The sequence below is a fragment of the Sebastes umbrosus genome, chromosome 9, assembly GCF_015220745.1.
Source record: "Sebastes umbrosus isolate fSebUmb1 chromosome 9, fSebUmb1.pri, whole genome shotgun sequence".
Lineage (NCBI taxonomy): Eukaryota > Metazoa > Chordata > Actinopteri > Perciformes > Sebastidae > Sebastes > Sebastes umbrosus.
The window spans coordinates 16,436,400-16,464,139 of NC_051277.1; the positions used below are offsets into that span (position 1 = coordinate 16,436,400).

Below are 27,740 nucleotides of genomic sequence, written 5' to 3' on the forward strand. Positions count from 1 at the left end.
CGTGTTATGAGCGGGGGCTGCAGTGGGATATATGAGTGTGTGGTTTGAGGTTTACAAATGGGCAATTATTAGTCCACTTCTGGGCGACGACGCACAGTAGACGTTACTGATGCAGACTAATGGACTCATATTTATCCTTTTTTTCCAATCCTAAATGACATTATGATTCTCTTTTTCTCTGTTTATTTCTCTGGTTTACTCCCACAATGTTCATCTTGAACATTTACCTAAGTCTCTTTCTTGCTCTCTCTTTCATACAACCATATTATACTGTAACCCCCCCTCCTCCCTCCTCTCTCTGTGCCCCCACTGGTTCGCTATAAACGGTGACCAGGGCACTAATAGATGAGCTAAAGAGCCTCTTATGGCTCTGACAGTGATTTACGAGAGGAGATAGCTGTGAAGGGAGGCCGCAGAGGAACTGACAGCAGTTAGCCACAAGGTTTGATGTACTAATTTAATCACAAAAATCCATATAATGCATATAATGGAAATGACAGAATATGATACACAGCGCCATAAAGTACTCTCTGAGTGTTGTCTCTGGTCGCTCTTTGAAGCAAAGCTGCAACTCGCCTGTGGACACAATGAACAAATAGTTTACAGACTATTTGCACACTGTACAACATGAAAAGCAGATAATGTCACTTCTACAGACGAAGAATTGATAAATACAGTATATCTGGGATAATGATATAGCTGGAGGATGCTTTCTTTTTACATCTACAATGTAGACAAAGGCACACATTTCCCAGCACCCCCAGTCCAGGATAACAAGATGGTAGGGATGGTAACTTTAAGATAGAAGAGAAGACGGATACCACCCTCATGTCTGTATAGTAAATATGAAGCTACAGTTTAGCACAAAGAGACATCTGAACAGGGGGAAATAATGAAACTAGTGAAGATTTACAGGGTATATGCAGATTAGCATCCGGGAGAGACTCCAGATTAAGTATACACCCTCATGGTACGTGTCTACGGGATCCGTCCTTTCCACACTTCCCATTCATTGTCTATTGCTACGTTCCAAATCACATACTTTCTTTTCTTTTTACTTTTAGTACATACTGCAGCTGCTCTTACAAAGTACGTACTGTTGCATGCTATATGCATTCAATTTGGACATACTACTTTATCATAACATTGCGCCTTGAACTTTGACCCTCTTGTTCATATATCTTCTGTGCAGAGGATTGTGTGTCAGAATAGCCCAATAAGCATGCTGGCTTGAATATTGCAAAATGTGACCGAATGTACCTTTCTGATATTTTTGGCATACTGCATTTGACCAACTATATATTGGTACATACTAAATCTTTTTCTGGCATACTAAATAGTATGGTAGTATTGGGTATTGGGACGCACAGTATATAAGCATCCGTGAAATGCATTCTGGTAGCGTGGCGGCGTGATTCGAGAGACGGGGCGTCATGCTAGCCGCTCCTCATTTACATAAAGTTGAGATCTAGGCTACTTTATGCAAACTAGAGGTGTACGGCGCGACTCGCCGCCTCTGGAAAACTCCTGAGAAACTTTTAAAGTGCCTTGTGTCTAGTGGCAGCCCATCAAGCGTCCAATGCTGGGAAACGAGGCGATCCCTCGTGTCCAAAAAAAACGCCCCTGTGGACACGTACCATCACACAGACATGAGTGGTATCAATCTTCTCATCTAGCTCACAGAAAGAGACCAAGAAGGTGTATTACCCAAAATGTGGAACTATTCCTCTAATGTTTGTCTTGTAGCTCCACTGTCTCCCATGTTGCTCACACACTGTAGCTATTATTGGGCCCAGTCTGTAAAAAACTTAAACGGAGGATACAGATGATGACTAATGTGAGCCCTGACGATGATAATAGTTTCTCTCTGACTCCAGCAAGCAAATGGCTTCAAAATAGAAAAGGGTTTCAATGTTTCAAGAGCTGAACAGAGAGCAGCAGACTATCAGAAACCACCAATAGTCTCTCTTCTCCTCTGGGGGTTTAATTTCCCAGGAAGGCCGGACAGGGAGCCATTACCAAGAGACAGTCTGCTGCTGGGGAAGAGGGGGAGGAGGAGGAGGATGACAACATCTCTGATAAAAGCTGGTGGGAGAATATTTACTCCAGTTACCAAACACTTGTGCAGCTGATGCGACACTGGCAGTGTTAATCCAGTCTAGATAGACAGACACACTGGCCGTAGTTGCAAAGGCTTGAAATTCTCCCAACACCTTGAACAATTAACATTTTGAGCGATGGTGTGGAGAGGGACGAGGAGCAATAAGACACTCAGAGGTGCTTTAAGTGTCCAGAAAGAACTCAAGTCTGTGAGACTAAATGCTCAGTCTTTACAGTCCCTTCCTGAGCTTCCTCACGGTGTTCTTCCTCTTCAGAGCCTGTATCCAGGCGGGAAGAGCACTCCGGCGTGCTGCTGCTGCTGCCTGCTGCCACCACCTCTAACGCTGCGTGATCCTCGTCACTCTCCTGCTCGATCACAGAGTCCTGCTCTGATACAGTATCCTCCTCCGAGTCTGTAGCATTTGGATCCGGCGCTGGAGGATCTATGGCCAACACCTGCTCTGAAAAATGAACCCTCCGGTGCTCCTCAACTCGCCTCTGATCCAGAGTCGGATGAATGGAATAAGAGAAAAGAAAAGAAAGAGAGAGAGAGTCTTTTCAATTTTAGTCAGAACATTAACTAAACAAACTGTCTACAAACCGTAAATTCAACTTATGTGAAGTTTCTAATAAAAAAAAATAATGAGTGAATACTTAAATGGGTTTAAATTAAGAATTTCTTTTAAGGATATTCCTTTTTTTCCTTATATTTAGTACCAAATTACATAGTTCTTTCAAGAAACTTCTTGTTAAATGATTACAAAATGATTCAGAAGCTACTACTGAACTATAAAATAAAGTGTTTGTCAATATTTAAAAAATAAAAAAGACAATTTAATCAGAGAATACATGTTATTGTGCAGACAAAGATATCAACATGTTTATAAATTTATATCTGTTTTTCTGAGTTTTCTTTAAATTCGTTTAAATCTAATTTTCAAACAAAACCTTTAAGATCTATTTATCTATATACTGTATAGTATACTGATTTTTTCTAAGTTAGAATTACAATAAATCAACATACTTTACTTCTGATAATGTATATGATGTATAATAGTGTATTGTATAAAAGTAAAAAATATACTTTCACTTTTATAACTACATTTTCAGTGTAATATTAATAGTATCAGTAGCACACTCAAAAATCTTTAATTTTTTTAATTCACACAATGACTATTTTGAGTTATTTTATAACACCCTGTGTGAACACACTACAAACTCAAACCTGCCTAAACTTAGTATGTAGAATGCATTTTTACATTTTACACCACAAGGAGGCAGTGTGATACCCAATCACTTTCTTTTTAACTTACCCGTTTTGATTCTGTTTCCATTGAGTTGTGTGAATCCCGGGATATGGAGTGTTTGAGGACGCCCCGGCGTGCAGGAGCAAAAGGAGTAAATGGAGAGATAGGTGGTGGAGGAGAGTGTAGGGTGTAGAAAGGCCTGAAGTTATCACGTTGTGACTCTCCTGTCTCCTCCATCACGTGGTTGTTTGTTAGGCTGAACGGAGACATGGACCCGTCTGTGACACAAGAGACAAGAAAACTGAGTTTCCAACTTCTAACGATCATTTCAGCTACACTTACATACTGTCAACTCACATGCCTGAAACATGTGACTTTGCAGAGTATTAAGTTGTTCTGACCTCTGTCTGCCTCTATTCCAAGCCTCTCGTCTCCGCTGTGAGCTGTCTGATGCTGTCTCTTCCTGTTGAGCTGGACTCTGCTCTTCAGCGCTGAGCTGTCCACATCTGCAAGCTGCAAATAAAAACAGTTAGCACGGTAACCAACTCATGACTGAAAGACAAATTCATTAGAGTTTAGGAAATGTGCTTATCCCTTTAATGTTCTGCTCGACTGCTTGGTAGAGCACATTTGGAGTTGAACTTGACTGAGCCATCTCTACCGCTCGGTTCAGGTGTGTTATGCTAAAGAAATCCACTAGACGTCGCTGTGTTTTTCAATAGCATGTCTTTTCAGTCCACCTCCTTACAGGAAGATGGCAACAAAAAAGTAACTCCAGACATGAGCCATCATTTTCAAAGGTAGGCATATATTTTCAAAATATTCGTAGTCTCAGAGGCCTTACTGAACAGAATTATGTAACTTTATAAACTAAAATAAAAAGTCTAATAAGGGGCAAATCATTTTCTAAAAACATGCTTGACCAAACAATTCAATTGTCCTTTTATGGTAAAGGTAGTAAAGCTAATGATGTCATTCAAATTCAGTATATATCTCTCTCTCTCTCTCTCTATATATATATATATATATATATATATATGTATAGAGATATATGCAGAATATATGTGTGATTTTACCGTCTAAAAACATGCTCTACCAAACGGTTAAATCGTCCTTTACTGGTAAATGTAGGGTAGTGTGGTGCTAAGATAATAAATTTACAATTGTTATGAAATAAAAAAAACATTTTTCCATTGTTTTTTTCTCACTGAGGACATTAAAGGGTTAAGGGTGTTTTTATTTTGGTTCCATTTTTAGAGGAACACACTTCACATCAAATGATTTCTGTTAAAATAGTAAATGATGAACTATAATTTAGATCTAACCTCTACAAACAAAGGAGTTCTTCGGGTCTGTCCGTGCTCCATTGGTTCTGCAGCTTGTTTCCCTTCTGAAACGTCCATGCTGACAGGCTGGAAAGCATCAGGCGATATTTGTGCCATACTGAAATCTAAACCTGGTGACGCCTCAGTTCCCCTGAAACTCCAGTGGTTGTCCACACCTCCTTGTTGGTTCAAAATCAGAGATGATTGAGCACTATTGTGAGGTGGGATTTTGAGTTCTGATGGTCTCTGATTGGCTGAGGCGGCTGATCGGTTGGGGCTAAGGAACTTGGCCCACTCTTGACCCGTGGTGATCTCCTCCAGCAGGCTGAACGAGCCCAGGCCAAACTCAAAGTCACCGCTCGACCTGGAACAAGAGGAGAGTTTCTGTAAGTCACTGCAGCAAGTCTCACTGAAGCATCAAATGTGTATCAGTCACGCTTCAATTTTATGCATAGCACTTTTATAAGCTGTTTGTAGTTTGTTTTGTGTTTCTGCGTGTCTTTGTTTTATGTTGGACAGAATCTGTCTTTTTTTTGGGTGAATAAGTGTATTATGTGTAGGTTGTTTTATGACCAAACCTCTGCCGCAGAAAATAGTCCCCCCCAAAAATGCACTGTTTACTCATGTTTGAGTAAGTTTGCTAAAAACTAAAGTGCCCTGCTGTTTTAAGAAATTGTTGAACCTTCTAAAAAAAAAATGAAACTATATATTTGTTACCTGTTTTACCAAGTATATAAAACCCATTTTTACGGACTTACTTTGATGTGATGTTGTCCTTTTTATTGCTTTTTTCCTTTTCTTTGTATTTATTTAGTTGACATGGTTTTATTATTTTTATGTACTGTACTGTTTCATCTGTGTTTAAAGTTTACTTTAGTTTTTGTCTTGCTTTTGTTTGGCCTCACCGTTTGGCTCTCTATTGTCATATTGCTTTGTATCCCGCTTACTTTGTTTGTCAAAGCACTTTGTAAACTCTCATAGCACTTTTAAACTGTTTCTGAAATGGTTATATTTTTCTTCTTTTTCTTTGTGCAAAACAAATTACTGAGCCTCTTTAAAAAATGAAACTGTACATTTGTGACTATTTTTAAAGAGGCTAATTCTAATAAGAGTCTTATCTATCTATCTACTAAAACAACTGGCATTTATGATATGCAGTTATGACATCTCTTTTATCTCGAGACTTATTGCATCACGAAAGTGTGACTGAAGATGGATGATGACAGACGCAGTCAGTGACGGGGGTGTGTTTGGCACATCACATCACAAATATCACAGCCCAACGTCTCAGAAATATTTCACATACCTTACTCACGTTGCTAGGAGGTGAATCAACGAAACCTGACTGGGAGAACATTCAGCCTGTGTCATGTTGACATCAGTACTGTTTTGAATGATTTTGTTGTTAGATTACCTCGTATTTGTTTCGTTAGTGCCGTCTTCTGTGTGTGTAGGAGGGATGCCACTGCTGTCGAGTGAAGGGAGGGTCTTTTCTTCCTCTTTATTTGACGTGTCAATGACATATTCTGCTGTTGATAGCTGGTTTTGAGGTGAAATCTGTGAAGTAAAAAAAGTTGCACTCTTCAGTTCATACTTTTGTATTTTGACAATGTAAAATAATCAAAATGCACTACTCACTTCAGTTCCTTGCTCTACTGTCCTTCCTTCTTCTTTCCCCTTTTTGCCAAAACTCCCCGACCTGTCCCTCCACCTCTCCTTGATCTTCTGAGTCCATTTCCTCGCTTTATTCTCAGATGATTGCTGATTTCTTCTATAGCTGCTGTTTGTGTCTTTACTTTGCGCCGAAACTCCAAATCCTCCATTTCCCATATGCAACACTCCCTGACTTCCCGGGTCGACATTAGCACCTGTGGGCTTCGAGGACCACGTGTAGACTTTGGGTGCAAGACGCTGGTCCTGGTTCTGGTCCTGATTGTGTCCCATGCTTGTGACAGCATCTTTATTGCTAGGGATGTGCCTTGTATTTGCAGAACTGCCAAAAATCATCCTCGCCCCATCAGTACTCTCAAAGGAAGTGATATCAGCATCCTTAAGTGATTTAGCAGGAAACAGCTGCCCTCTTGCTGTTGCTGTTGGGGTGATCCCAGGCTGTCCCATCACCCTGTTCTCACCAGTATCACCATCAATGTTGTCTTTCTGGGAGGGGGAGGAAATAAGACCTCTGTCCACTTCACTTCCATGACCTGGTTGTTGTATTTCCCCACCTTTGAAGCCAAAGTTACCGTCCGCAGCAGAGATCCCAAACTCTGTTGAGGGGATACCATTTGTACCAAACTCAAAGCCATTTACGGGGAGTGCTGTTTACTTTCTGGAGGTTGGAGGCTCCTCTTTCTCCATCCGGCCCCCATGTGGAAGCGGCTGCGGTGGGTACAGGTGTGTGCAGGTACGGCTGGCCCTCTTTTCCCGGCTGGAGCTTCAGTCTCTGCAGCATGGACTGCAGCAAGGCCTGACCGTCTTTTGGATTAGGTGACTGAGACATCTAGGAACAGAACTGCTGTCTATCAAATCCAGGAGTCACAGAACAGCATGTCAACAATGACTGCTTGTAAACGCAACAATATAGTTCGAGACTGGACACATGACAGAAGAAATTAGCTGTGTGTGAATCACGTCACCCCTTAAGAGTCCTGTGATGGTTGTTTCCCTCTGTTTTCATATTCCAATCTTTTTCCATTATCATCTTAAGGGTTTTTCAATTAAAATATCAAGTCCATGTCTTACGGTTTAACTTCCTCAGCTGTTCTTCTTTTTCTCTGCGTATGCTGCTTCTTCTCATGGACGTTTCGCTGCCATACTGCCTTCACTCCACCATAATCCTCAAAAGTTTCAGCAGCAGTCTCTGTCTTTTTATGTTGTTTTGCCCCAAGACACAAAACTATTCCTGACTGTGGTCCACTCGTGTCTTTTCAGTGTCTCTCTTTCACCAAACGTCCGTGGTTTCAGGACACAAATGTTGTTTTAGTCACACCTCTTCTGCAACAGCCATTTATATCAGCGGTGATGGGAGGAGAGACGGTGCACGGCGGCGTTCCTCACACACTGAAGCAGACCAACGAGAAAGACCAGTGAGGTGAGATAATTTTGCATTGACAGTGACTCTCCCTCTCTCTCTCTCTCTGTCTCTGCCCATCTTTCTATTGCCCTTCCTTCCTTCCTTACTTCCTTCCTTCCTCCCTTTCCATTTCTTTCCCCAGCTCCCTCACTCACACATGTGCACACTCCCTCTGTCTTCCCACCATGACCCTTGAGTTGTAATTACAGGGCATTTTTAGTGAGCAGCTGCTATTTGTGTGTCTTCAGAATGAAAGAAATAAGAAAATGCCAACATGACCTTTGGACTTACCCCCTTTACAAGAACACTGTATACTCTATTACTTGTGAACTAAAATGTAAAAAGACAGTCTTTACTGTTGTAGGAAAAAAATATGATAGTTTTAGTAGAGTCCCATATCATGACCCTGGAGACTGGAGAGTACAAAAAAGATTTAAAAATGTGATTCAATGAGTAAAATCTCCAATGAACTATCATATTTCCAAAGAACACATAATAATAATAATAATAATAAGAAGAAGAAGAAGAAGAAGAAGAAGAAGAATGCAGCTATAAATACATGAAAATAAAATAATTTTAGCCATAAAATAATAAAGATAACTCCAAAAAGATATATATACAAAGTAAAATATTAAGTCTCTGAGGGTATTTTTTATGGTCAAAGGTGGGTGATTTGTTGAGTTAACGTGTGTTAAGTAGAAGTGGAAGAGTAGCAATACCACAATGTAAAAATACTAAAAGTCCTGCATTCAGACCTCTACATAAAGTATCATTAGTAAAATATACTTTTGAGTAAAAACAAAGTACTCATGCAGAATGGCCCCTTTCAGATTGTTATATTATTAAATATTAATATTATATTACTGGATTATCATTAAAACTGATTAATTCATGTGAAAGCAGTAGCCTATTTTAATGTTGCTGGTTGAGGTGGAGCTAATTAAGCATCATATTTTTTAACATGCAATATGTTTAGACAGTGCAATATGTTAGGACAGTGCAATATGTTAAATAGGGACAGTGCAATATGTTAGGACAGTGCAATATGTTAAATAGGGACAGTGCAATATGTTAAATAGGTGAAGTGCAATATGTTAGGACAGTGCAATATGTTAAATAGGTGAAGTGCAATATGTTAGGACAGTGCAATATGTTTGGACAGTGCAAAATGTTAAATAGGTGAAGTGCAATATGTTAAATAGGGATATTGCAATATGTTGCACCTGTGTAATATTGGGCTATTGTCTGTGCAATATGGGCAGGACGGTAGACGGTGCAGTGCATTACCTGGGTGCAATACCTGCTATGGTGTGTGTGATGGTATGTGCCATTATGTACGTGGACTGTGTATGTGTTTAAACATCTGTTTCTGTGGAACTGTTTCCCTGTCTTATGTGGAATCGTTTATTATTCTTGTTGTTGTTGTTTTAATTTAGTGTTTGTAACTGCAGTTGGACGGAGTCCAGGAAAAATGTCCCCACTGGGACAATAAAAGTATATCTTATCTTATCTTAACATGATCGTTTAGTACTATTTAAAATCTAATCTGCAAAGTAACCTGTAACTATGGTTGTCAGATAAATGAAATGGAGTAAAAAAAGTACAATATCTGCCTCTTAAATAGCCTACAGAGGGGTACAAGTATAGGCTATAGATTTGCATCAAATGGAAATACTGTAGCACATACAGAGTGAAGTACAAGTAGAGTACTTTAAACTGACATAAAATAAAATAAGATAAGATAAGATAAGGTAAGATATTAATTTATTAGTCCCGCAGTGGGGAAATTTGCAGTGTACAGCAGCAAAGGGGATAGTGCAAAAAACAAGATGCATCAGCTAACACAGTAAAAAAGAGCTAAACAAAGTGTAACAAAATATGAACCATTTAAATAGAAGGAAGTATAAAAAAATAGGAGCAGTATATACAGTATTTACAATAAACAGACTATTAACAAAATTGCACAAGTGGAAAATGATATTGCACAGTGAGAATGAAATGAAAATATAGACTACTTCAATATAATCATTTAATAATAATAATAATAATTACCCTGCATTTAATTTGTCCTCCACAATAATCCCATATCAAATATTTTCGAACCAAGCCCAATTGTGTTTATGTAACCACATGTTAAACCATTACATGGTGTTAAACCTGTGTGTTAAACATGCAGCTGTAAAATATGTCAACTTGGAAACACACTGCGCATGCGTATAAGTAAACCACGCCCCCTTTGAGTTTCCGCCTCTCTGATTGGTCGACAGTACGGAAGTGGATAATGGCGGTGTAAACAACGTGAAGCTCTTTGCAGGACACCGCTTAGTCAAACCTCTATTGACAATAACACGTAAAAAACAAAGCTTTTAAGTTAACGGAATATGTTTTCAGCACTAGGAGGACTTCTGCTCGGTGTGCCAACTATTAAAACCCCACTGATTCACTGCTTGGTGGTGTTTAGAGGCTAGTTTCACTAACTCTTTCAGCCCAGTTTGCTAACTTAGAGTTAGTGTGTAGAGATGGACTGCGTCGTGACAGGAGGAAACGTGAAAGGTAGAACACATTTCCTGCCTTTTAGTATAGAATAGAATAGAAAGCTTTATTATCATTGTATTAAATACAACGAGATTCACAGTTGCCACTTCTGATCAGTGCTTTAAAACAAATACTTGACAAGACTAAACAAGGCAGATAAAACATATAACAGGTCAAACACACACACAGTTATAAAGCAAAGTAGATGTAATCAATAAATATAAACAGAAGTGTTACATCAGAGGTATGAAATAGATGTAATAAATAAATATAAACAGAAGTGTTACATCAGAGGTATGAAATATAAAGTAGATATAATGTAAACAGAGGTAATTGCACTTGTTAAATAGGCAAGGGTAGATGTAATAAATAAAATGTAAACAAAGGTAGTTGCACTTGAGGTGTATATTGCATCAAGGTATAAATTGCTCAGACAAATATATTTCACATTCAGTGTATTAATATTGCACAGATGTATTGTTTGTTCGGTGTCAGTAAAGAAACTGTTCACGAACCCATCTTTAACTAGAACACCAGTATACTGCAATTATAAGCTGCTAATCATGTTGTGTATGTGTGTGTGTGTGTGTGTGTGTGTGTGTGTACCGTCCAGTGCTGGCCAAAGCCATCCATTCTCTGTCCAGGATCGGTGATGAGCTCTATGTGGAGCCTCAGGAGGATGGGGTAAGCTGCTCTGATACTGTCTAACAAACACCCAACACTTCCTCCACTTGTCATGCATGTAGTCTTGTTGCTTCCTGTTGGTGCACACTTTGCGTCAATGAGTGGTGCTGATTTGAGCCTTTTTTTTCTCTCTCTCTCTTGTAGCTGGCCCTGCGGTCTGTGAACTCCTCTCGGTCGGCATATGCTTGCTTCCTGTTCGCACCACTCTTCTTCAGCAGGTGCAGACTGTGTGTGTGTGTGTGTGTGTGTGTGTGTGTGTGTGTGTGTGTGAGTCACTGAACATCACATTTTTATGTGTCATTTTATTATAGGAGCTTTAAAGCCAACTCCCATTTTTTGTGCAGGTACACCATCCCCAGTGGGCACGCCTTCCGCTGCAAGATGGCAATAAAGGTGTGGTGAGAGAAAGAGATGAGCTTTTTAAATGCTTTATACAGTTTGTGTGTTCATATTCAATACATTTACATGGACTGTCTGTTATCATCTATGTCAGTGATTCCCCACCTTCTTTTGTATGACGTACACCCCATCTACAAAAGCCCTGTCAGATGAGCTTAAGTACTCCTTCATCAACACCTGATACTCCTTTGATGTTACTACATTTTTTTTCATACAAGACAAAGTGATCATAGAGTACATGGCATGTGTCACCCAGCAGTTGCATTGTCACATGTAGAAAAAACGTTGAGCAACTTTACATTTTACATTACAACGTTTTAGAGATTAAAGGAAGGTGAACACGTCTAAAATGTCCTTAAATGTGACCAACTTGTTTGTTTGTTTATCTATTTTCCCCCCCTTCTTATGTTCCTCTATGTGTGAGTCAGAGCGTGCAGGCCGTGTTCAGGTCTCTAGCGACTATGGAGAAGACGGTGGAAAAGTGTCACATCGAGCTGGACGAGCAGAAAAACCGCCTCACCTTCACCCTTCACTGCAAACACGGTATCCGTGCTTTTACTTCCTGCTCAGATGATTCACAACGTGGATGATTTCAAAATGACTACAACTGATTTATACTGACACATATTTTAGCCGTTGAAGCACATCATGCATTCATTACATTGTATTCTACCTGATCGTGTTCTCAATGTGTGTTGGTATTTTCTCTGCAGGTCTCATGAAGACACATAACCTGTCTTTCCAGGACAGTGAAAGCTTACAGGCTGTGTTTGATAAAGACAGCTATGCCAACGTATTCAGATCCCACCCGAGGTCTGTAAAGTTCTACACAGTTACAGCTTAGTCGAACTACTTCAAAAATGACGAGACGAGACTCTGGACTTAAAATCAGACATTCTCCTTTAGTGAATGAAAAAGAGGTTTACACATTAGCTTTTGATAATAAAGGGTACACATCTTGGCTGCTAACAACAAGAGCTAACTAATATCTCAGAAACGTTTACCTATTTGTTCTGCTCCCACAGCATTCTGGGTAGTGACCTTTGGCCTCCAGATTATCTTCACAATTCAAATAATCAAATGAAATCTACAGTCTTCTTTTAACTCAACATTAACTGTTTTTTATGAATTATTTACTTTATAACTACTCGTATGAAATATACACCAGTTTCATTAAAATAAAGTCAAAACATACATTTGTTGCTATAAAAATAATAGCGATCTTTCTTTCTCTTTCTACCTTTAATTTTTCTTGTATGTGGTTTTCCTATTGCCTTGTAATTGTTGTTTGACAAATATGGGTTTTTTAAGGCTGATACAGATACTTCTTGACTACAATTGATTGATTAAATCAATGAACAATATTTCTAAATAAAGGGAAATTATGTAGCTGTTGTCAGAGAGGAACCTGCATTGAGGCCGACTCACCACATCCCAACCACTGTTACGTTAGTCCAATACCATAAGTAGTGTGTTTTTTGTTGTTGTTTTGTTTGCCTTTCCTCACTCACAGCTCACTTTTTGTCTTCCCTTACTCTCAGGCTGCTGGTGGACACAGTCGTCCTCTTCCCTCCGTCTCTGGAAGAAGTGACCGTGTCCGTGAGTGATGAACGGATGTGGTTCAGGAACCATGTGGAGGAAGAAGCAGGTGACTCTATTTATTTCACCCAGATGTTACAAATTTACTTAATAAAATTTGAAAAATTTGTGTTTCACAAAGTCATACACCGTTTATTTATACAAATCTTACTAATCTTACATCAGACATTCAAGTAATTTAGAATTAAGGAGATCAACATTTTAGTGTGACAGAACTTAACCCAGGTTTGTTTTTATAGAGTAGGTTGTATTCAGTGAATATAACACTAAACCAGAATCTTTCCATAATAAAAGAAAAAAGGAGAATAAACATATCTTGATGATTCATAATGAGTAACTGCGTTTTTTAAAGGAGCGTTGTATAACAAAAATAAAGAAGTTGCTATTATGTTGCCATGAATGACATGTAGATGATAATGCAAAAAGAGGAAAGAGGATGGATTTGAACCCAGTGGTGCCCTTGTGTGGTAGAAAGGCAGAACAGCAGATTTGCACTGTGTAGTCTTGGCTGTCATTAGCCAATAGAGTTAGTCTTCTCAACTCTGCAAGTCAACAGCAATAGAATATAAAATAATATTAAGTAGTTTATTCAAAAATAAGTCTTTTTTTTGTTTTCTTGTTTCTGCGTTTGTCCTCCATTCACTCCTACTTTTCTGTCTGTTTCTCTCGCTGCCTGTTTCCCTCTCAGACCAGTCCAAGGCCATGCTGACGGAGCTGTGTCTGGCTTCAGACGAGTTTGACCATTTTGCCGTCCAGGCTCACAACAGCGTCACCTTTTGTCTAAAGGAGTTGCGGGTGAGACAGAGGACAAAGGGAGGGGTGACGGATCAACAGAATAGGAGGATTAGTCAGGAGGGAGAAGATTGGGGAAATTTACCAGAGAGAGAGAAAGGACACTGAGGACAATTTGCAGACAGTTTTACATTACATTCATTTAGCTGACGCTATTATCCAAAGCAACTTACAATGAGTGCCGTGTGGATACAACCAAAACCAAAACTATGCTGTGGTTACATTTTTTTTAAATAAAGACTTCTAGCATTGATTTACTCATCAAGGCGGTTCGCTAAGTGACGTTTTTTCATCTCTCCTCCAGGGCTTGTTAGTGTTTGCAGAGTCCACTGGTCTCCCTATTTCTATGTACTTTGATGAACCGGGCAGGTAAACATACTCAAATACATATATGTTAGTTAATCACTTGTGTAACTACGATGTCCTGACGTTTACATTGTGTGTGTGTGTTTGTGTGTGTTAGCCCTGTAGTGCTTTCAGTAACGGACAGTGTACTGGAGGGGAACTTTGTGCTGGCCACGCTTTCTGATGACCCCAACCACCGTAAAACCAACACTAGACGGTAACGCTCAAACAAAACTGAATGCATAAAATGATGTTGGTGGGAAATCGTTACAGGTTGCAATTTTCCTTGTTCGTCAGTCTTCGAAAAAGGGCAGAAAAGTGAAAGTGAAGTAAAAATAAAACAGTTTTGTCATTCATCCAGTGGTTTCTTCACTTCTAATGACAGGCAGGAAACCCTCAGCATTTACTCTGCACCGATGTTACGACAACTGTTTCAAAAGACGCTTTACTGTTGTCTTCCTCTGAGTGGAGGAGTCAGCTGACTACAAGCTGCAGGTGTTCCAGCCAACACATCTGTCCAGCTGTAGCTCATAGTCTAATTAAAGTTTGGAAGTAAAGTCTCATAGAATTGACACAAACGGCAACGTATTCCCTGAAAATGTATAATAAGATGAAATCTTACAATGTGTCATAAATGTAGCATGTGAGATGCATCGGACATGAGTGAGGGAATTTTCAACACTGCCACAATCTTCACTTGTCAGAAATGCAGCACTGGTTAGGTAATAGACATGTCAGACTGGGCTGATCAGCGTTTTTAGTTAGGATTTCATTAACTTGGCATTTTTAAGGCCTCTGATCTCTGTCGAAAATGTGTACAACAAATTTCTCCAACTTGTCAGCCCATTCTGGGTAGAGAGGGACATTTCTTTTTCACCTTAGAAAAAGTCTGTATTTGTGTCTTCATCCACCAGCTGTTGTGACTTCTCCACACGATAAATACTAAAGATTTCATGCTTGCTATCAGGACTAAAGAAGAGGAATAGTAAAACCTTCATCTTCACAATACAGTAAATTATTATTATGTCAGTAAAGGTCAGACATGTTTTTCCTCTTACTCATTCATGTCACATTTCTCTTCCTGTCTGTCTCCTCAGAGCAAGCACACCGCCACCGCCGCCCCCTCCTGATGACTTCATGAATGACGACATAGACTGCTACCTCATCGCCATGGATACCAGTATTGCGCCAGGCCCCTCGGCTACAGGTCCGCCCACACCTCCATTAGCTGAACCCATATGTTCAAAACAGACAGCCAATCACAGGACAAGGCTACACAGTGATGAGGAGGACGAGGAAGATGAAACAGCCGATTCAGCCAGACCGCCTAATAAGAAGGTATGGTTTAGTTTTCACATTCATGAATTAACTGTTTGTTTGTTTCTTTATTTACACATAAAACAAATTAAGAAAGATACAATATATAATTTGCAAGGGAATGTGAAGGAGGATTGCCTAAAAACCCTCCAGGGGCTTGAGAAGTGTCATTCTCCAGGTGGCACATTACAGGAAATAATTACAGTAATGTAATATACACAATTTGTATGTATCTATCAATAATTTTAGACATTGTAAAAAACACACATAGTATAGTACACATAGTAACAACACATAGTAATTAAAAGGCTCAAAATGGAAAAAGCTGGTAGATAAATGTGTAACGGAGGGAGATGAGACAAAATGTATTTCTAGATTAACAGCTGTTTCTTTGCATATGGCATTTTGTTTTTATAGTAATTGATTTAATCACCAACCGAATTTACTTTCAAACCATCAAAACAATAAATTACAAAAGGCATCATCTAGTCTTAGACTGCCCTGAGTTTCCATGCACACGATTACTGAAGCCTACTGCAGACTGCAAGACTTGAAAATCCCTCTTTTTTTTTCTCATGGGAGTTCACAAAGTACACAACTAATCTCAGACAAAGTGTACATAATTTCAAGATTAATCCAGTTATAGACTGGAAGCAAATGATTGTCATATTCATCCAAATCACGCTAGGACTAGGCACTAGGGGTGGGAGAAAAATATAAATTTTGCGTGGCAATATTGTATCGATACATCGACGTCAAGTATCGATCTTTTATTATATAATCTATTAACCTCTTAACAATCCTACTGTCCGATGGCAGGCCCGGACACTTTTCTGTCTTTCAGAGGTTGTAGCGGGCTGAGTTTTAAAGATAGGGTGAATATAAGGTATCATATTAACTAGAAAACCTAAGAAATCCATTGGTACCAACCATGTTACTTTGTCGGGAGGAACGCTAAATCAATAAAGTTCTGCTAAATTTTGGTGAGGAAAAACTGGCCTGGCCATTTTCAAAGGGTTCACAAAGGGGACATGTAAACTCTGAGATGAACAGAATGAAAACTGTATCTTATTAGATAAAACAGATGTTGACAAACTGCATAATTTGCAGTTGAATTTTTTTTAATAAATAGCAATATATCGCAATATATCTTAATAGGCTCTAGGTAACAATTGGCTGGACATAACTTGCGAAAATTATTATTTAAAATAAAACACATTCTCATAAAAGTCTTCTCTATTTTTCCTCTCACAGTTCTGTTCCTTGTTCTTTGGATCGGTGCTTCCCCCGTCTTCTCAGATGACCACTCAACCAGTGACGAGTCAGGAAGTGTTGGCCAGTGACAGTGAGGACGACACACAGTGAAGCAGAGTGACAGTTGGATGAGAGGTGGACTTTTACTTTTGGACACCTTGAACCCTTATTTCCCATCTTCTCCTGCCTATGCAGAGATTTTTTTCTTTTTTACATGGGCAAAAATATGCAAAGACAGTGCACAGCACAGAACAGGATGGACACTGCTGAATGTTTTATTGGACTATAATGTTAATGGAAAGTATGGGATTATGTGAACCTGGACTTGAAGCACTTCCTGTTTATTTTCATTCAAAGTCTGTTCAGTTTGTGAATCGAGATGCAACAAAAAAGCTCCTCTAAATAAAAGAAACCTATTTTTCAAAGTATGAAACCATTATTTATTATTTATTTACATGTAAAAAAAGATTCAAGTATGACAAAGGTTTAGGATGAGGGACATGAGGGAACAAAAAGACCAGTGAGATGTGGAGGCCTGAAACACTCAGTAAAACACCTCTCGTTCCTCCAGATCCCACAGCAAAGACATATTTTGGTCAAAAGTAAGATTCAGCAAAAGAAGCAGAATATCTCTGCGACCGTGATGCAGTCTTTGCAGGTTGAGTCACATCACTGCTCCCTTTCTTACTTGGCACCTGGAAACTTTTCCCCCTCGTCTGCGGTTTCCTCCTCTCTCGCTCTTTCTCCTTCCCCAGCTCCTTCTCTCTCTTCTTCCTCACCCTCTCCTCCTCTTTCTCCCTTCTCTCTCTGTCCCTCCGCCTCTTCCTCCTCTCCCTGGAGCTCAGTTTCTCCTCCTCCTCCTCCTCCTCCTTCTCCTCCTCCTCTACCTCAACAGGTTTCCCCATCCCTGTCCCATCACTGAAGTCCTGGATCAAGATTTGGGGGACTTGCATTTTGGGTGTCCCCTTTGCCTTTTTGGGCTGCTCTCCTCTCAGTCTGCGGAAGAGACCGAAACGTTTAGGGGGGTCGGGCGGCGGCTGCTCCTGCTGCGCCGCTATCCTCTCAGTCGCGTCTGCAGACAGTGACGAGGACTGTGACTCACTGTGTTTAACTTCTGGGTGATTAGCAGTAGATTGTGATTGGCTAGTTTTCTCTGGCATGGTGAAGAGATCCTCAGAAAGCCTACGTGCTAACTTGGACCCACGGGAGTTGGGTGACTTGCGGACGCAGACATCACCAGAAGTACGGTTGCTGCGATGCCCGGATGCTTGTGTCAGGCCGCTGCTATCCGGCTTCACAAGGTGAGAATCTTTGTCTTGGACTTGTGGGTTACTTTCAGTATTTGGAGAGTCTGTTGGTTCAGTAGAAACAAAGACGTCGTCCTCTGCTACAGTGTTTTCTTGAACATTTTCTGTGCTTTCTTCCTCCTCCACAGACACATGGCTCGTTGGTTGTTCAGGTGCAGGTTCCTCAGAGGTTTCTATTGAACTCGTCTTCCCATCAGGCTCGGCGGCGGTGAGAGTCTCCTGTGGAGGTGCTATGGAGTCAGTAGTCTCCGTTTCTTTTGGTGTTTCTTCTGATTGTGTTTGATTATGGTCAACCTGTACCTCTGGTTGTGCAGTCAAACTTCTTTCTTCTTCCTCCTGCGTAGCTGCAGATGCTACTGCGTCACACTCGTTCTCAAATGCTTCACTTGACTCCGCCACTATGTCGTTTGCAACTGGTATTTCTGCTCCAGTCTCAGTATCAGCTGCTAAGTCAGTGCCTTCTTTTGGTTGGATGCATTCAGGGGAACACGGTATTAATGTTTCTTCTTCTGTCTTTGGATCTATGTGTTGTTCCGAATCTATTTGTACTATTTCAACCTTCAATTCCGGTGTGTCTGCATCTTCCTCTACCTTTTCTTGAGTCTGTGCCAGTTCATCAGTTTCTGTTTGGGTGTGGGACTCTTCTTTCATGACTGTTTCTGCTAATGACTCACTGCTGTGGAATTTTCCTTCAGTGTCATCTCCCTGTGAGCTCCTGTCTGTCTCTGTGATCACTTGTTGCTGTTGTGTCTCTGTCTCTGTTGTAGGATCGTTGACAGTTGGAGCTTCGGCTTTACTGTCTGTCTCTGTGATCACTTGTTGCTGTTGTGTCTCTGTCTCTGTTGTAGGATCGTTGACAGTTGGAGCTTCGGCTTTACTGTCTGTCTCTGTGATCACTTCTTGCTGTTGTGTCTCTGTCTCTGTTGTAGGATCGTTGACAGTTGGAGCTTCGGCTTTACTGTCTGTCTCTGTGATCACTTGTTGCTGTTGTGTCTCTGTCTCTGTTGTAGGATCGTTGACAGTTGGTGCTTCGACTTTACTGTCTGTCTCTGTGATCACTTCTTGCTGTTGTGTCTCTGTCTCTGTTGTAGGATCGTTGACAGTTGGAGCTTCGACTTTACTGTCTGTCTCTGTGATCACTTCTTGCTGTTGTGTCTCTGTCTCTGTTGTAGGATCTTTGACAGTTGGAGCTTCGACTTTACTGTCTGTCTCTGAGGCTGGGTTTGTCACAGTTGTGACTCTGTCCACCACCGTCTGTTGCACATTTTCAGTTCCTGTGCCCTCCTCTGGTTTCATGTCGGCCTGAATTATCTGTTCCTCACTGGGGTATACACTTTCCTGCGTCTCTACCTCTGTTTTTTTATCTGCATCGGCATCTTTCTGTATCTCAGTCTGATTTTCCTCTACAGCTGCTGTATGTTCACTTTCTGCCACTTGTTTTTCTGCCTCTTTATTTGTGTCTTTCACCTCAATTTCCAGATGCTTGCTTTTGTCCAGCTCATCTCCCTGTTTGTGTTCAACAGTCTGATCTTTGGCTGGACTTTTGGTTTGTTCTGTCTCCACATTTGTTTCTTCCGTCTGTTCTGGAAGCATTTTACTTTCCTCTGTCTCTTTGAGTTGGCTTTCCTCCTCTCCAGTGATTCTTGTTTCAACTTCTTCAATCTCTTCTTCTGTGATGACTCTTTCTTCTACGTGCTCTGCTGGCATGTTTTGGATCTCCATCTTTTTAGGTTCTTCTAAAAATTCTTTCTGTTCAGTCTGTCCTGTTAGTTTCGGTTCACTCTGTTTTTTATGTTCCTCTATAACTACGTCTTCCTCCTCCTGAACGCCCTGCACCTTCTTAAAGTTGAACTCGGTCCAGCTCCTACAGTCCTCCTTCGCTCCCATTGAGAGATGCCTCACGACTCTGCCGCCGCCGCTGCCTTCCCATTCGCGCGTGGTGTTCGCCTTTCCCCCTTTCTTCCCCCACTTGTGAAGGAGGGAGGGAGACAGCGAGAGAGTGGAGGCCGAGCGAGCAAGAGGGACAGACAGGTTTCCTTTCTCTCTCTCTTTCCGGTCCCGCTCTTCCTCGCTCTGGCGAGCCCTCTCCCACGCCATCCGGTATCCCTGGCAGCGTCCTCTGGGGTCAAAGGTGGACGAGGGTCTGTCTTTCCTCCACTTTTGTAACTCCTTCTCCATCTGCTTTTCAAGATCTCTGGCTGACAGCTGCACCGAGCACACCTGAGAAAGGAAGAAAATCAATGGTCTCACGTTCGTTTTATTGTAATTTTCTAATAAGATATTGCCTCATTTGGTGTTTTGAGCATAGTGGTATAGAGTGCTATCTAACACGTCAGTACAAAATTCTCCACAGGTGTTGAAATCAGGTTACAAAGGTCATAATATAAGATTCACGCCATTTTCATCCTCATCAAACCATTCAGTGACCCCTTGTACATTGTCACCACTCCCGTCAGAATAGAGATGTTTCATTATAGGATAAAGATGACGATTACAGAGAATAACTTTGTATTGATTTTCAGTGATGTTTCACTCCGAGGGGATAAGTGAACCAAAAGATGCCAGGAAAATGCCTCCCACCTGTACAGAAGCATCTAAATTTGTTATGTTTATCTACTCATTTGTTCAAGTTTTCCTTGAATTTCGATTGTGTTTGGTGCAGTTTAAAGCTTCAGAAAAAGCTAGTAAGTGTGAATCCTGAGTTGGGTTTGTTTTTGTAACACTAATGTACATGTGGTCATGTTTTAAAAAGCAGTTAAATACATTTTCTCAGTAACATTAGTAAGGAAAGCTGTTTGGCTAACTAACTAACTAGTAAACCAGATGTTCGCAGTGGCTGCCCATGTGTTTCATTCTTACCTCTGCTATAAAGGTGTCGTCCTCCTCTTGGACCTGCTCCCTGACACCCCTCAGCCTCTCCAGAGTCTCCATCTGGCCCTGACACTGCTTCCTCTGCTCGGCCCGGCCCAGCACCCGACGCACCAGCACCACCGCCACCTGGAGCAGCACCCGCACCCCTGCACAGACGAGACGAAACGAGACGAGAGGAGAGGAGAGGTAAGAGTGAAATGGGTGCCACAACAATCACATCAGATGCTGTAAATAATTCCACAAATCACTTCTGAAGTGACGACAGATGCAGTGTGTAGGATTTGGGGGGTATCTAGCGGTGAGGTTGCAGATTGCAATCGACTGAAACCTCTCCTGTGTGCCAAGCGTGTCGGAAAACTACGGTGGCCGACGCAAAAACGTGAAAACACGAAGGGCCCTATCTAGAGCCAGCGTTTGGTTTGTCTGTTCTGGGCTACTGTAGAAACATGGCAGCCGGCTCCGTGAAGAGGACCCGCTCCGTATGTAGATAGAAACGGCTCGTTCTAAGGTTATTTTTAGGTGATTATACACTTAAGAAAACATACTTATTAATATTATATTCCATTTCTGCTAATAGATCCCCCTAAATGCTACACACTTTTCCTTTAAGTTCCTCATGTTTTGAAAAGTTGTGCATTTTTAGACATAAAAGATTAGCTAATAAGAATATAAATCATAGTACAACAAATAAGGCAATATAACTAATGTCATTCTTAAGTCAAATAAAATGATATACAGATTATTGTGTCTGAGAAAATACATATTTTTTCCCCTTTCACAAGATGATTTAGTTGTTATGACCCACAGCAGCCTCTATGTTGGACGTACCATAGCAGAAGAAGAGGTCCCAGACTCGGAGCAGTGTGTTGAAGGGCAGGTGACGTGTGAAGAGACACATCAGCCAGTCGGTGGCGAACATGAGGGGCTCCACTTCGTGGTGCTGCAGGTGTTTGTGTGCAGCTGGACTCGTCCTTTTCAAGACCCAGGTCAGCATGGACGCATCAAACAGGACTCCCTCCTACAGAGGTACACATGCTTAGATTAGTTTGGGAAAACAGAGATCCAAGTAATCATTTGTTTTATGGGTTTGTAATTTCATAATAATTGGAAGATTTCTTGGAAAACTATGTACAGTAACCTCAGACTCAGTATGAAAGAACATATCCTAAATTGTGGTTAATTCATAGTACAAAGGAACAAAAATCATCTTTCAAGTTCAATTTACTGATCTACATGTAAATTATCTGTGTTTATTATAAATAAATGCAGTGTCAGGTACATTAAGTGTGCATGTGTTCTCACCAGCAGAGGGCTGTAGTATCCAGGCAGGTACTGCTCACTAATCTGCACCAGACACCAGAAGGCTTCCTGCCAAGGTTACATGATGGCACATAAAGTGAGTCAACATCCGAAGCTCCTTCATGATTTGGACAATAATACAGAATTGTGTCCATTATCCTTATTATTGTGTGTTTGTGGGGTATTGATGGCTACCTCAGCAGGCATGTTCATCAGCAGCACTGCAGCCACAGGCCCCTGTGCCTGGCAGTAACCCTCCTCTGGCTGGTACTGAGTGTACGCTTTCAAAACCCGGAACAAACCCCGCTGCCTGCACACAGACAAACCACAGCAGTCAGTCACACAAACCACAAGTTTAAATCACATGTTTAGCTACAAATCATCTTTGAACAGAGAGGGGAATTAACAAGGAGGACCAATAGCAGCTGAGGCACAATGAAAACTATCAGCGTGTCAACAGAAACAAATAGAAGAAGAGATGTTTCTTACCCATGTCCGTCTTTGGAAAGGAACATTTCGTGGAAAGGAAACTGTCGGTCCAGGTCTCTCTCGATCACGTCCACCCAGCTCTGCAGAGCGGGCTGCGAGTCCAGACACTAACACACAGACAAAAGATAGTTTAAGTTACAAACACTCGACTATTTGTCTTTAAGATTAGTCACGAAAGGAAATGGACTTCCATTTACTGTAACAATAGAAAAATAGTGCAATATATGAACTATTTTCTATGATGAGCCTGATTTACGTTTAGTGCTGAAACTAACGACTGTTTTAACTGATTTATTGTTTAGTCTGTAGAAAGTCGATAGAAAATGTTGTACATAAAGTAGGGCTGAACGATTTTGAAAAAAATATTTAAATGCGATTATTATGACTGATATTGCAATTGCGATATGATTTGCGATATTAGAGGGAATGATCATTTTTATATAATGAAAGTGAAAATGATTATGGTGTAATTTTCTCTGGGATCTACCAAATAAAGATGTTTACTTAAGTCTGTAGAATACGATGTGTAGGCCAGGACATCTCTGCAGCATGACAATATTTATTTAAAAATGTTTTTTTGACAAACATTTTGCCTTTCAAAAATATTGTGCCTCCTGCGATTTGAAAATTACAGTAGGCCATATTGTGATTTTGATAAATTTCGATTAATTGTGCAGCCCTAATACAAAAGTCAGGAAATAGTGATTGCCTATGACAAGATCCCACAGGCCAATATAATGTGCTCAAACAGTCGAAACCTGAAAATTTTTCCATTTACAAAGATATAAAAACAGTGAATAGCAACTTAAATAATCAATTTCACAGAGCCCAATGAAAATTGCTTGTTTTGTCAGTACAAATACATTCAATTTACAGTGATATAAAACTGAGAATAACAGGAAATGTTCACATTTGAGAAGCTGGAACCAGAAAAAATATTTGTCATTAGAGCTGCAACTATTAAATTAATCACCAACTATTTTGATAATCAATATTTTTTTTTTGCAAGAAAAAAGTAAAAATTCTCTGATTCCAGCTTCTTAAATGTGAATATTTTTTCTGGTTTCTTTACTCCTCTATGACAGTAAACTGAATATCTTTGAGTTGTGGACAAAACAAGACATCTGAGGACGTCATCTTGAGCTTTGGGAGAAACACTGATCGACATTTTTCACCATTTTCTGACATTTTATAAACCAAAAAACAAATTGATTAATCTGGAAAATAATCAACAGATTAATTGACAATGAAAATAATTGTTAGTTGCAGCCCTGTTTGTCACATTTGCTTGATAAATTACACAAACGAGCACTAGTAACACTGCATCCTTTACCTATCAGATGCTGAAACAATATATTGTTGCATCTTACCATCTGTGGTTGTTGCTGCTGTTTTGAAAGCATTAACCAGACTGAGTGAGAGTGTTTAGTTTTCTTGCCTGGTAGCGGTTTTCGTTGGTCTTCATCCTGTCAGTAGCTCCACACAGCAGAGGCCAACACTTGGCTCTGAGTGAGGCGGGGATGCCTTTCTGACACTGCACTTTGACCTGAAGGGACGTTGGTAACAGACACCAGATCAGCTCAGTGCAGTCAGAAACAAATGACTGCATTTCATTGTTGTCAGTGTGAATGCTAACAGCCTGTTTCACAGCAGATCTTTTTGACTCATAGCAGGAAAAGCACAGTTTTTACATACTAGTAACGTTAACAATGGCTCTGTTCTATTCAAGTGTCCCAGTAAGCAAGCATGCAATACCAGGACCTTGAAACTGAAGCAGCTAAATGGCATTCAGCCATCATTCATTTTATTATTTACTGTGTTTTGTCTTTCATGGAAAAGGCCTCATCATCATCATCCTTCATTCACACTACATTTAGTGACTTTAGGTGTCTAAGACGGGACACACCTTACTGGTCTTCTTCAACAGCATGCGATCCCATTGGCTGATGATATTTATCCACTTGGTCTCCCTCTGTCTGACCAACTCAGGGGGTGGACCCACACACCTGACGCAAAACACCACACAAAAAACACCAGGTAAGTATTTTAAACATGAAATATTCAACAGAAGAATAAGAGTCTTTTTATGTGTCTCGTCCATTGACTGTGCTACGGTATTTAGGCTCATTAAACTGGAGACCTTTTCAGTGTGCAGAGTTGCTGCATGCACTTTTGTGTGTTGTCATTGTAGAAAGACAGCGCACCGAATAACAAGACAGGAAACAGGAAAACCACACGGTTAGCAGTGTGATGTCTCCATGGCAACAGGTCAGGATGTTATCAATGGGGAAAGCGTGAAGACGGCAGGTAGCAATTTGTTCGGCTGGTCTTATCCACTGCTTCATCTGGTCCTCCGCCAAGATTTTTGGTTTCATTGTTGATTTAAATGTTATGTAAATGTGTATTCTGCAAAGAGTTTGCTGGTATCTGAAAGTAAAAATGCTGAGTATTTTTCATGTACACTTAACTCTAGTTTGCACTCTTTCTGGCATGGATTTTTTGCCTTTTTACAGAATTATAGTTATTGCAGCAGCATCAGCTCCCCCATATTGTCTTGTAATGTTACAGAAGGTTTTGTCTCTTACAATTTCTGAAGTGTTTCCCAAAATGTGACGACTGTAGCTTAGGACTCCTTGCACTTCAAACAGGCCTGACACAGCTTTGTGTTAAAGGTCTCTGTCCTGCTTCAAAATGGGGCTTGGTGGTGTGGCCAAAATCTTCTATCCCGATATAGGTAATTTCATATCTCGATAACGATATACACTCACCGGCCACTTTATTAGGCACACCGGTTCAATTGTTTGTTAACACAAATAGCTAATCAGCCAATCACATGGCAGCAGCTCAATGCATTTAGGCATCTAGAAGTGGTGAAGATGACTTGCTGAAGCTCAAACCGAGCATCAGCATGGGGAAGAAAGGGGATTTAAGTGACTTTGAACGTGGCATGGTTGTTGGTGCCAGATGGGCTGGTCTGAGTATTTAAAAAACTGCTGATCTCCTGGGATTTTCACGCACAACCATCTCTAGGGTTTACAGAGAATGGTCCGAAAAAGAGAAAATATCCAGTGAGCGGCAGTTGTGTGGACGAAAATGCCTTGTTGATGTCAGAGGTCAGAGGAGAATAGGCAGAATGGTTCAAGATGATAGAAAGGCAACAGTAACTCAAAGAACCACTCGTTACAACCAAGATATGCAGAATACCATCTCTGAACGCACAACACGTCGAACCTTGAAGCAGATGGGCTACAGCAGCAGAAGACCATCGGTACTAGCAAGGTGTACCTAATAAAGTGGCCGGTGAGTGTATATTACAATACAGCATGTTTTCTGGTAATTCATTAAATAGTCTATATGATATAACCACATGGTAAAGCCTATTTGTGTATGTGTCCTGTGTGAATTAAATACTTGACACATGAAAAGTATTTTCTCATTCAATTAAGAACTTTAGTGCAAAATGAACATAACAGTTTCAAGTGAAATTATGAAGCAAAAGAAATAATATTTCCATTTATGCAGTACACATTTGTTAATTGCATTGAAACTGAGTGGTGAAACTGAGATTTTCTGAGAAATTTAAGTTAGCATGTGCTTGTTATTATCAATTTAGACGACATAATTGTGTATCACGATATCTCGATAGATGATACTTCAGAATGAAACTTAAAGCCACCATGGATGGCGCTCCTCTGCAGAACAGAGTAGTAGTTTTGTAGATGATCCTATAAAAATAACCACTCATGAATATTTCTGCCAACATATTTAACTGTAGCTTTTATGCGCTGGTTTATTGTCCCTTCATGTGGCTGTCTCCTCGTTCAAGCTCCCTGTGAAGTTTCAAACTTCACTTTCTGTGTGAACAAGGCTTTCTTTCACTCTTTAGCAGAAACATGTTTGCTCTTGTTTGGCCCAACCTGTTCATTTATTCTCAAATAAATGGTTTGCAGCTTTCTTATTAGGACCTGTTTACTGTCTTTTGACTGCATTTTACTAATCAGAGCAGTGTGTTATTTGCCCACTTGGCTCTGTTTTTTGGATGCAGACGCTGTTCTGTCTCATAAAAGCGTTGGATCTTCAGATACGTGGTCTCTGTAGAAATACACAGGCCCCTTAGAAACTCAATTAACCTTCAATCTGCTAATGGGATAGCTTTTCAGCATTTCATCATTTCTTTGAATCTTAAACTGTTTAAAGGTCTTTTTGAAACAAGAATTAAAACTACAGAACCAGTATACCTACTTTTAGTAACAGTGCCGAGCTCAATGACAGTACAGTAACGGTACACAGATGTGGAGCTGCTCACCCAGCTGTGGATCCATTTGTCAGGATGAAGCCAAAGCGGTCTGTCTCAGGCTCCAGACCGACCTCTGACCCTTCATCAGATCCAGAGCTGTCCTCTTCACTGAGCTTCTTCGGGATTGGGCTCGTTGGACTTAACATCTTACTGACAGAGAAGATTATTCAGCATGTGACTGTACTCTGTCGTCATGATTATGTGACTTTACAATGCCTTCTTCGTGTAGATTCATCTAAGATGTTCAATACCTTAATCCCTAAAAAACACTGTTCTGACTGGAGTATGTTTAGGTTGACATTGTTAGTAGTTGTATGAATAAAAATGTTCTGCTACACTTCACAACATCTTAAAAGTAGGCTACACGCTACAGTATGCTGCCTCTCTTCAATTCAAACCATGCTTATGACATCTGGCTCACTTCTGTTTTTAGCATTAGTGTAAAGCGGTTTAAATCAACTTTCTTCCCTCCAACCAAACAACCACAACAAGAAGACAGTTGTTAAATATGTTGAAATAGTAAATGAAATTACCTTTTTACATTTCCGTCATGTTTGATCACTCGGTTGTTGAAGGGGTGAAGTGTGACACCCTCCACTGATGAGGAAGACAAACTTCCTCTCTCTCTCTCTCTCTCTTTCTCTCTCTCTCTCTCTCTCTGAAGAACAACTGTATGACTTCCCTATTGGCTATTATAACAATAACATTGAATATTTATGGAATATAGTCATTTTTTCTTTAACTAACATGGAAGTGATACTCATGTGATTAATCAAACATGACATCAGAGTGAGTGATAAATGTGTA

At 40.4% G+C, this 27,740-nt stretch overlaps 3 protein-coding genes across 8 annotated transcripts; 1 reads left to right on the plus strand and 2 right to left on the minus strand.

Annotated features, from left to right (window-relative positions):
- Positions 1-1,547: 1,547 nt before the first annotated feature.
- On the minus strand, positions 1,548-11,040 carry zgc:113229 (uncharacterized protein LOC550612 homolog). Of its 3 annotated transcripts, XM_037780466.1 has the most exons (8): positions 10,887-11,040; positions 7,415-7,732; positions 6,311-7,172; positions 6,087-6,229; positions 4,673-5,036; positions 3,749-3,860; positions 3,414-3,625; positions 1,548-2,598 (listed from the first exon to the last, which is right to left on the minus strand). In XM_037780466.1, the coding sequence occupies exons 3-8, from the start codon at positions 6,788-6,790 to the stop codon at positions 2,302-2,304; spliced, it is 1,608 nt and encodes a 535-aa protein (XP_037636394.1). In that variant the 5' UTR covers positions 6,791-7,172; positions 7,415-7,732; positions 10,887-11,040; the 3' UTR covers positions 1,548-2,301. The 3 variants fall into 3 exon arrangements, with proteins under 3 accessions (XP_037636394.1, XP_037636392.1, XP_037636393.1); XM_037780464.1 differs by having other exon boundaries at positions 6,311-7,732; XM_037780465.1 differs by lacking the exon at positions 10,887-11,040 and adding an exon at positions 9,798-10,021 and having other exon boundaries at positions 6,311-7,732.
- On the plus strand, positions 10,033-17,098 carry rad9a (RAD9 checkpoint clamp component A). Of its 2 annotated transcripts, XM_037780467.1 has the most exons (12): positions 10,033-10,298; positions 10,894-10,964; positions 11,109-11,182; positions 11,309-11,357; positions 11,792-11,906; positions 12,077-12,176; positions 12,905-13,011; positions 13,651-13,757; positions 14,059-14,123; positions 14,218-14,316; positions 15,197-15,437; positions 16,671-17,098. In XM_037780467.1, exons 1-12 carry the CDS (start codon positions 10,265-10,267, stop codon positions 16,779-16,781), a joined length of 1,173 nt encoding a protein of 390 aa, XP_037636395.1. In that variant the 5' UTR covers positions 10,033-10,264; the 3' UTR covers positions 16,782-17,098. The 2 variants fall into 2 exon arrangements, with proteins under 2 accessions (XP_037636395.1, XP_037636396.1); XM_037780468.1 differs by lacking the exons at positions 10,033-10,298; positions 10,894-10,964 and having other exon boundaries at positions 11,118-11,201.
- On the minus strand, positions 17,028-27,612 carry tbc1d10c (TBC1 domain family, member 10C). 3 transcript variants are annotated; one of them, XM_037780463.1, is made up of 11 exons: positions 27,467-27,612; positions 26,943-27,083; positions 24,543-24,642; positions 24,075-24,182; positions 22,637-22,743; positions 22,343-22,457; positions 22,151-22,216; positions 21,677-21,866; positions 20,837-20,994; positions 19,175-20,197; positions 17,028-19,093 (listed from the first exon to the last, which is right to left on the minus strand). In XM_037780463.1, the coding sequence occupies exons 2-11, from the start codon at positions 27,077-27,079 to the stop codon at positions 17,267-17,269; spliced, it is 3,831 nt and encodes a 1,276-aa protein (XP_037636391.1). In that variant the 5' UTR covers positions 27,080-27,083; positions 27,467-27,612; the 3' UTR covers positions 17,028-17,266. The 3 variants fall into 3 exon arrangements, with proteins under 3 accessions (XP_037636391.1, XP_037636388.1, XP_037636389.1); XM_037780460.1 differs by having other exon boundaries at positions 17,028-20,197; XM_037780461.1 differs by having other exon boundaries at positions 17,028-20,197; positions 26,943-27,079; positions 27,467-27,571.
- Positions 27,613-27,740: the final 128 nt, after the last annotated feature.

Bases quoted from the DNA above. Each gene is read 5' to 3' on its own strand.
- zgc:113229 (XM_037780466.1), bottom strand. From the start codon at position 6,790: ATGGGACAGCCTGGGATCACCCCAACAGCAACAGCAAGAGGGCAGCTG. The intron at 6,230-6,310 runs GTGAGTAGTGCA...TTTACTTCACAG, and splicing joins CAGTAGAGCAAGGAACTGAA to ATTTCACCTCAAAACCAGCT. The intron at 3,861-4,672 runs GTTAGATCTAAA...TTTTATTTGCAG, and splicing joins GAACTCCTTTGTTTGTAGAG to CTTGCAGATGTGGACAGCTC.
- tbc1d10c (XM_037780460.1), bottom strand. From the start codon at position 27,079: ATGTTAAGTCCAACGAGCCCAATCCCGAAGAAGCTCAGTGAAGAGGAC. The intron at 24,643-26,942 runs GTGAGCAGCTCC...GTTTTGCGTCAG, and splicing joins ACAAATGGATCCACAGCTGG to GTGTGTGGGTCCACCCCCTG. The intron at 20,995-21,676 runs GTACGTCCAACA...TCGTCTGTGCAG, and splicing joins GGACCTCTTCTTCTGCTATG to GGGTGCGGGTGCTGCTCCAG.
- rad9a (XM_037780467.1), top strand. From the start codon at position 10,265: ATGGACTGCGTCGTGACAGGAGGAAACGTGAAAG. The intron at 11,183-11,308 runs GTGCAGACTGTG...TTTTTTGTGCAG, and splicing joins GCACCACTCTTCTTCAGCAG to GTACACCATCCCCAGTGGGC. The intron at 11,907-12,076 runs GTATCCGTGCTT...TTTTCTCTGCAG, and splicing joins CACCCTTCACTGCAAACACG to GTCTCATGAAGACACATAAC.